Below are 10439 nucleotides of genomic sequence, written 5' to 3'. Positions count from 1 at the left end.
AAGGACACAACGGACGTGACTAGGTTGGTAGAAGGTGGGAATCGAACCAGGAACCCTCCGATTGCTGGCACGGCCACTCTACCAACTTCGCCACGCCGTCCCCTATATAAGAATATTCTATTACTGTTAAGCAAACTATGAATAATAAAACATGTTTCCTTTATCACAGCTACACGCATGACAAAAAAGTGTGTGAAAATCAGTGGTATTCAGTGAGGTAAGATGAATTAAATGCGCTAACAGTTCATTGCTCCTGCCAAATGAATTGCACTGAGTGGAGCGGATCACCACTCCAAGATGGCGGCCCCGCGTCTCGTCAGCGCCAGTAGGCAGTAGCGCTCCATGCTGCGTACCCTCAGAACATGTCTATGGCCGCAAGGAAAGGGTTGGGAAACGTTGGCAAAACGACGACATTGTTGCTGGGTTTGTTCTCTTCTCTGTAAATATAAGATATCAATATTTCGCGTCAGAGAAGATGATTAATGTCAAGACAAACTCGTCTCATAGAACGCCGAAGCTTCTCCGGTTAGCTTAGCTCGCTAGCTGCTAAGAAAGAGACAAAGCGGAAGTGATCGACACGTCGCTAAGTGTGAGTGTAAAGTGTGAAAATGTGCAAAGTAGAAATGCTGAGAGTGTTGGTGAAGCAGCGACTAACTGCTGCTGTGGAAGAAATATTTGTAGTGTTAGAAAGAACGATAGCAGAATACGAGGAGGAACTTTCTAGAACAAAAGAGGAGAACGAGCGACAACGTCAACTACTGGACGCTCTTTTCAACAAACATCAACAAGCAGGTTTGTTTACTTCTTTAGTCTGTCAATGAAATAATGTAACTCACACACAGAGTTGTCTTAGAGGTCCCTTGCTTGAGGATCAAAGATGGATGGCTGTGAGATACAAATAGTGTTCATGTGTGACATCTAAAGCTGCCGATTATGGCCAAAGTAATAATTAAGATTATTGTTATCAATATTGAAATCATGATGATTGATTGTTAGGTAAAGCAGTGTTGGGGTGTGCACGTAATACCAACATGTCATTTGTAATGTCTAATAAAAAAGACTATAGATAAACATTATCCATACATCTAAAGACACATATTATTATTTTTTAATTCTTTAACAAAAAATTAAGAATATAATAATAATAAAATAAAGAAATAAAGAACATCTTTAATCCAGCGGGTGTGACAGGGAGGCGCTGCAGCCTTCAAATTTAGCACAATGAGTCTCCTAGCCAAGTGTTTTTCAACCACTGTGCCGCGGCGTGAGATACAGTCTGGTGTGCCGTGGGAGATGATCTCATTTCACCTATTTGGATTAAAAATATTTTTTGCAACCCAGTAATTATAGTCTGCAAATGATGTGTTGTTGTTGAGTGTCGGTGCTGTCTAGAGCTCGGCAGAGTAACCGTGTAATACTCTTCCTTATCAGTAGGTTGCAGCAGGTAGCTAATTGCTTTGTAGATGTGGGAAACAGCGGGAGGCAGGGTGCAGGTAAAAAGGTGTCTAATGCTTAAACCAAAAATAAACAAAAGGTGAGTGCCCCTAAGAAAAGGCATTGAAGCTCAGGGAAGGCTATGCAGAACGAAACTACAACTGAACTGGCTACAAAGTCAACAAAAACAGAATGCTGGACGACAGCAAAGACTTACTGCGGAGCGAAGACGGCGTCCACAATGTACATCCCAACATGACATGACAATAACATGTAATATATACATGATGTAAGTATATATGTCATGTAGTAACATTCATAATAACATGTAATATATACATGATGTAAGTATATATGTCATGTAGTAACATTCATAATAACATGTAATATATACATGATGTAAGTATATATGTCATGTAGTAACATTCATAATAACTTGTAATATATACATGATGTAAGTATATATGTCATGTAGTAACATTCATAATAACATGTCATATATACATGATTTAAGTATATATGTCATGTAGTAACATTCATAATAACATGTAATATATACATGATGTAAGTATATATGTCATGTAGTAACATTCATAATAACATGTAATATATACATGATGTAAGTATATATGTAGTATCTAGTAACATTCATAATAACATGTAACATATACATGATGTAAGTATATATGTCATGTAGTAACAATCATAATAACATGTAATATATACATGATGTAAGTATATATGTCATGTAGTAACATTCATAATAACATGTAATATATACATGATGTAAGTATATATGTCATGTAGTAACAATCATAATAACATGTAATATATACATGATGTAAGTATATATGTCATGTAGTAACATTCATAATAACATGTAATATATACATGATGTAAGTATATATGTCATGTAGTAACAATCATAATAACATGTAATATATACATGATGTAAGTATATATGTCATGTAGTAACATTCATAATAACATGTAATATATACATGATGTAAGTATATATGTCATGTAGTAACATTCATAATAACATGTAATATATACATGATGTAAGTATATATGTCATGTAGTAACATTCATAATAACATGTAACATATACATGATGTAAGTATATATGTCATGTAGTAACATTCATAATAACATGTAATATATACATGATGTAAGTATATATGTCATGTAGTAACATTCATAATAACATGTAATATATACATGATGTAAGTATATATGTCATGTAGTAACATTCATAATAACATGTAAAATATACATGATGTAAGTATATATGTCATGTAGTAACATTCATAATAACATGTAATATATACATGATGTAAGTATATATGTCATGTAGTAACAATCATAATAACATGTAATATATACATGATGTAAGTATATATGTCATGTAGTAACATTCATAATAACATGTAATATATACATGATGTAAGTATATATGTCATGTAGTAACATTCATAATAACATTTAATATATACATGATGTAAGTATATATGTCATGTAGTAACATTCATGATAACATGTAATATATACATGATGTAAGTATATATGTCATGTAGTAACATTCATAATAACATGTAATATATACATGATGTAAGTATATATGTAGTATCTAGTAACATTCATAATAACATGTAACATATACATGATGTAAGTATATATGTCATGTAGTAACATTCATAATAACATGTAATATATACATGATGTAAGTATATATGTCATGTAGTAACATTCATAATAACATGTAATATATACATGATGTAAGTATATATGTCATGTAGTAACATTCATAATAACATGTAATATATATATGATGTAAGTATATATGTCATATAGTAACATTCATAATAACATGTAATATATACATGATGTAAGTATATATGTCATGTAGTAACATTCATAATACGTGTAATATATACATGATGTAAGTATATATGTCATGTAGTAACATTCATAATTCGTGTAATATATACATGATGTAAGTATATATGTCATGTAGTAACATTCATAATAACATGTAATATATACATGATGTAAGTATATATGTCATGTAGTAACATTCATAATACGTGTAATATATACATGATGTAAGTATATATGTCATGTAGTAACATTCATAACAACATGTAATATATACATGATTTAAGTATATATGTCATGTAGTAACATTCATAATAATATGTAATATGTACATGATGTAAGTATATATGTCATGTAGTAATATACATGATGTAAGTATATATGTCATGTAGTAACATTCATAATAACATGTAATATATACATGATGTAAGTATATATGTCATGTAGTAACATTCATGATAACATGTAATATATACATGATGTAAGTATATATGTCATGTAGTAACATTCATAATAACATGTAATATATACATGATGTAAGTATATATGTCATGTAGTAACATTCATAAGAACATGTAATATATACATGATGTAAGTATATATGTCATGTATTAACATTCATAATAACATGTAATATATACATGATGTAAGTATATATGTCATGTAGTAACATTCATAATAACATGTAATATATACATGATGTAAGTATACATGTCATGTAGTAACATTCATAATAACATGTAATATATACATGATGTAAGTATATATGTCATGTAGTAACATTCATAATAACATGTAATATATACATGATGTAAGTATATATGTCATGTAGTAACATTCATAATAACATGTAACATATACATGATGTAAGTATATATGTCATGTAGTAACATTCATAATAACATGTAATATATACATGATGTAAGTATATATGTCATGTAGTAACATTCATAATAACATGTAATATATACATGATGTAAGTATATATGTCATATAGTAACATTCATAATAACATGTAATATATACATGATGTAAGTATATATGTCATGTAGTAACATTCATAATAACATGTCATACATACATGATGTAAGTATATATGTCATGTAGTAACATTCATAATAACATATAATACATACATGATGTAAGTATATATGTCATGTAGTAACATTCATAATAACATGTAAAATATACATGATGTAAGTATATATGTCATGTAGTAACATTCATAATAACATGTAATATATACATGATGTAAGTATATATGTCATGTAGTAACATTCATAATAACATGTAATATATACATGATGTAAGTATATATGTCATGTAGTAACATTCATAATAACTTGTAATATATACATGATGTAAGTATATATGTCATGTAGTAACATTCATAATAACATGTCATATATACATGATGTAAGTATATATGTCATGTAGTAACATTCATAATAACATGTAATATATACATGATGTAAGTATATATGTCATGTAGTAACATTCATAATAACATGTAATATATACATGATGTAAGTATATATGTAGTATCTAGTAACATTCATAATAACATGTAACATATACATGATGTAAGTATATATGTCATGTAGTAACAATCATAATAACATGTAATATATACATGATGTAAGTATATATGTCATGTAGTAACATTCATAATAACATGTAATATATACATGATGTAAGTATATATGTCATGTAGTAACAATCATAATAACATGTAATATATACATGATGTAAGTATATATGTCATGTAGTAACATTCATAATAACATGTAATATATACATGATGTAAGTATATATGTCATGTAGTAACAATCATAATAACATGTAATATATACATGATGTAAGTATATATGTCATGTAGTAACATTCATAATAACATGTAATATATACATGATGTAAGTATATATGTCATGTAGTAACATTCATAATAACATGTAATATATACATGATGTAAGTATATATGTCATGTAGTAACATTCATAATAACATGTAACATATACATGATGTAAGTATATATGTCATGTAGTAACATTCATAATAACATGTAATATATACATGATGTAAGTATATATGTCATGTAGTAACATTCATAATAACATGTAATATATACATGATGTAAGTATATATGTCATGTAGTAACATTCATAATAACATGTAAAATATACATGATGTAAGTTTATATGTCATGTAGTAACATTCATAATAACATGTAATATATACATGATGTAAGTATATATGTCATGTAGTAACAATCATAATAACATGTAATATATACATGATGTAAGTATATATGTCATGTAGTAACATTCATAATAACATGTAATATATACATGATGTAAGTATATATGTCATGTAGTAACATTCATAATAACATTTAATATATACATGATGTAAGTATATATGTCATGTAGTAACATTCATGATAACATGTAATATATACATGATGTAAGTATATATGTCATGTAGTAACATTCATAATAACATGTAATATATACATGATGTAAGTATATATGTAGTATCTAGTAACATTCATAATAACATGTAACATATACATGATGTAAGTATATATGTCATGTAGTAACATTCATAATAACATGTAATATATACATGATGTAAGTATATATGTCATGTAGTAACATTCATAATAACATGTAATATATACATGATGTAAGTATATATGTCATGTAGTAACATTCATAATAACATGTAATATATATATGATGTAAGTATATATGTCATATAGTAACATTCATAATAACATGTAATATATACATGATGTAAGTATATATGTCATGTAGTAACATTCATAATACGTGTAATATATACATGATGTAAGTATATATGTCATGTAGTAACATTCATAATTCGTGTAATATATACATGATGTAAGTATATATGTCATGTAGTAACATTCATAATAACATGTAATATATACATGATGTAAGTATATATGTCATGTAGTAACATTCATAATACGTGTAATATATACATGATGTAAGTATATATGTCATGTAGTAACATTCATAACAACATGTAATATATACATGATTTAAGTATATATGTCATGTAGTAACATTCATAATAATATGTAATATGTACATGATGTAAGTATATATGTCATGTAGTAATATACATGATGTAAGTATATATGTCATGTAGTAACATTCATAATAACATGTAATATATACATGATGTAAGTATATATGTCATGTAGTAACATTCATGATAACATGTAATATATACATGATGTAAGTATATATGTCATGTAGTAACATTCATAATAACATGTAATATATACATGATGTAAGTATATATGTCATGTAGTAACATTCATAAGAACATGTAATATATACATGATGTAAGTATATATGTCATGTATTAACATTCATAATAACATGTAATATATACATGATGTAAGTATATATGTCATGTAGTAACATTCATAATAACATGTAATATATACATGATGTAAGTATACATGTCATGTAGTAACATTCATAATAACATGTAATATATACATGATGTAAGTATATATGTCATGTAGTAACATTCATAATAACATGTAATATATACATGATGTAAGTATATATGTCATGTAGTAACATTCATAATAACATGTAACATATACATGATGTAAGTATATATGTCATGTAGTAACATTCATAATAACATGTAATATATACATGATGTAAGTATATATGTCATGTAGTAACATTCATAATAACATGTAATATATACATGATGTAAGTATATATGTCATATAGTAACATTCATAATAACATGTAATATATACATGATGTAAGTATATATGTCATGTAGTAACATTCATAATAACATGTCATACATACATGATGTAAGTATATATGTCATGTAGTAACATTCATAATAACATATAATACATACATGATGTAAGTATATATGTCATGTAGTAACATTCATAATAACATGTAAAATATACATGATGTAAGTATATATGTCATGTAGTAACATTCATAATAACATGTAATATATACATGATGTAAGTATATATGTCATGTAGTAACATTCATAATAACATGTAATATATACATGATGTAAGTATATGTCATGTAGTAACATTCATAATACGTGTAATATATACATGATGTAAGTATATATGTCATGTAGTAACATTCATAATAACATGTAATATATACATGATGTAAGTATATATGTCATGTAGTAACATTCATAATAACATGTCATATATACATGATGTAAGTATATATGTCATGTAGTAACATTCATAATAACATGTAATATATACATGATGTAAGTATATATGTCATGTAGTAACATTCATAATAACATGTAATATATACATGATGTAAGTATATATGTCATGTAGTAACATTCATAATAACATGTCATATATACATGATGTAAGTATATATGTCATGTAGTAACATTCATAATAACATGTAATATATACATGATGTAAGTATATATGTCATGTTGTAACATTCATAATAACATGTAATATATACATGATGTAAGTATATATGTCATGTAATAACATTCATAATAACATGTAATATATACATGATGTAAGTATATATGTCATGTAGTAACATTCATAATAACATGTAATATATACATGATGTAAGTATATATGTCATGTTGTAACATTCATAATAACATGTAATATATACATGATGTAAGTATATATGTCATGTAATAACATTCATAATAACATGTAATATATACATGATGTAAGTATATATGTCATGTAGTAACATTCATAATAACATGTAATATATACATGATGTAAGTATATATGTCATGTAGTAACATTCATAATAACATGTAATATATACATGATGTAAGTATATATGTCATGTAATACATTCATAATAACATGTAATATATACATGATGTAAGTATATATGTCATGTTGTAACATTCATAATAACATGTAATATATACATGATGTAAGTATATATGTCATGTAGTAACATTCACAATAACATGTAATATATACATGATGTAAGTATATATGTAGTATCTAGTAACATTCATAATAACATGTAATATATAGATATTTTGATCATTTTAAGCATATGCAGCACATTAATTTCACAAACGCATCACAACATCTCTGATTATTACTCCCTGCAGTGTTCATGAGAGCCAACAAACATAATAAAACATCACTTACTGTACAAGGTCTGCTGTCATTATGATGCCGACTGGGAGAATCGTGTTATATTCCTATTTAGATAGATAGATAGATAGATGGATAGATAGATAGATAGATAGATAGATAGATAGATAGATAGATAGATAGATAGATAGATAGATAGATAGATAGATAGATAGATAGATAGATAGATAGATAGATAGACAGACAGATAGACAGATAGATAGATAGATAGATAGATAGATAGATAGATAGATAGAGAGTACTTTATTGATTCCTTCAGGAGAGTTCCCTCAGAAAAATTACAATTTAAATGAAGAAAGACTCATAATCCTCGCAAAGAAAAGGGGGGTGGAACCAAACGTCTTTTCGTGTTCGTTCTCGCCACTGCCAGGTCTAAATTGGCTGTCAAAGTGTACCAACTTGTCGGAATACGTCTTCATCCTTCTACTATTCAGGTGAGAGGCATGATTTATGATCTACAATAAACTTTCACGAGCAAGGAAGCAGCTCAGCACTCGATAATGTCAACTTAAGCACACAAGTTATAAATTGTCCGTCTGCGTTAGGGCTTGTAATAACAAAATCACTAAAATTTGGTTAATAGTCAAGTCACGACATGTAAATGGAGTATTGTTGGCGGTTTTTGGATGGTTCTTTATTGGGTTTTATGGGCGGAATAGAGGACCTCCCACTGTAAGCTGACTTTTACGGACGTTTAATTATGAGTTAGAATGCATTAAAAAAAATGTGTGGATATGATATTTCTTGGCAGCAGAATTTATAGCAAATATTTTACTTTTACCCAAGTTCAATTTGTAACCAGACACTTGTCCAAAAGTTTGGAGAGTACTTAAGGCTGATGGAGATGTCCGAGACATACAGGAGGAGGCCATCTGCGTAGAGAGAGACCTTCACCTGCACATTGTGCCTACATGTGCTTGTAAAAAGCAGATTATTACGTATGTCTCGCTTGTGTGCTATTGTGTGCTTAGCTGTTGTTTAGCTGCTAACTGGACAGTGCGGTTATCATTATCAGTTCACTGTTAAATATTAGATTTTAAAAATGAGATGGTATTATTAAACAAATGTAACATTTGTTACCACAGGAGCACAGGAAGAAAGTACAGGGTATTGGTACGGTATCGGTTCAGATGTGAAAGGTACCCATTGTGAGGTTCAAACACTGATGACATCTATTAAACAAGACAAGAAGCAAAGAATCAAACAGAGACAGAATTAGATTAGGACTCATTTGAGGAGAGACGCCGTCGACCTGTAACCTCTTATAGTGTCTTAGCACGCTCTGGCCAAAAAGGTTTACGTCTCCTCCTTTATTTGGACACTCCCTGTTTACACAACAACATCTGCTTCCAAAGGAAGGGGGAGTATGTAAACAGTCATTGTTTTCGCTCACATTAACACAAAGGACAAAGATGCCTCGGGCTTGGGCTGGTCCTGGCTTCAGCCTGGGCAGGTTTTCGATGACAATAGATAACCCCCCTCCCGTCTCCTCTCATCGTACACAAAGGAATTGTCCAAGCCTTTGCTTGGTGCAACAAAGACAGCTCTCATCTGTTCACTGGAACTCAGAGAACGGAGAGTTTTTTTGATCATTTACATACCATTTTTCTGACACCCATCTCTCCCTATTCCTCAAGCGTGTGTTCCTCTTCTTGTGTCCTGCAGACGTCGGCCAAGAGCATCTTCTCCCTGAGCAGCAGGAATGCAACTCCAGCGTGGAACAGGAGGAGCCACAGTCCCCCCACGTTAAAGAGGAAGAGGAGGAACACAGTATCAGTCAGGTGGGAGAGCGTCTTGAAGGACCGGACGAGTTCCCAGTGATGGGGGTCATCGTGAAGAGTGAAGGCGATGAGGTCAAAGGTGAAAGTGAGGAGCAGAGAGAGGCGGAGCCTCCAAGCAGCAGCTCAAGTCAACACATGACAACAGA

At 29.1% G+C, this 10439-nt stretch overlaps 1 protein-coding gene across 1 annotated transcript in view; it reads left to right on the top strand.

The window, feature by feature from the left end:
• Positions 1-305: 305 nt before the first annotated feature.
• LOC133665401 (zinc finger protein 771-like) overlaps positions 306-10439 on the top strand; it is a 10354-nt gene continuing 220 nt past the window's right edge. The window contains exons 1-2 of the mRNA XM_062070690.1: positions 306-792; positions 10178-10420. Coding sequence (XP_061926674.1) covers positions 609-792; positions 10178-10420 — 427 coding nt within the window. The 5' untranslated portion in view covers positions 306-608. The remainder of the gene's footprint in view (positions 793-10177; positions 10421-10439) is intronic.

This window comes from Entelurus aequoreus, linkage group LG02 (genome assembly GCF_033978785.1).
Source record: "Entelurus aequoreus isolate RoL-2023_Sb linkage group LG02, RoL_Eaeq_v1.1, whole genome shotgun sequence".
NCBI classification, from domain to species: domain Eukaryota; kingdom Metazoa; phylum Chordata; class Actinopteri; order Syngnathiformes; family Syngnathidae; genus Entelurus; species Entelurus aequoreus.
This window is presented reverse-complemented; position numbering and strand designations above follow the sequence as displayed.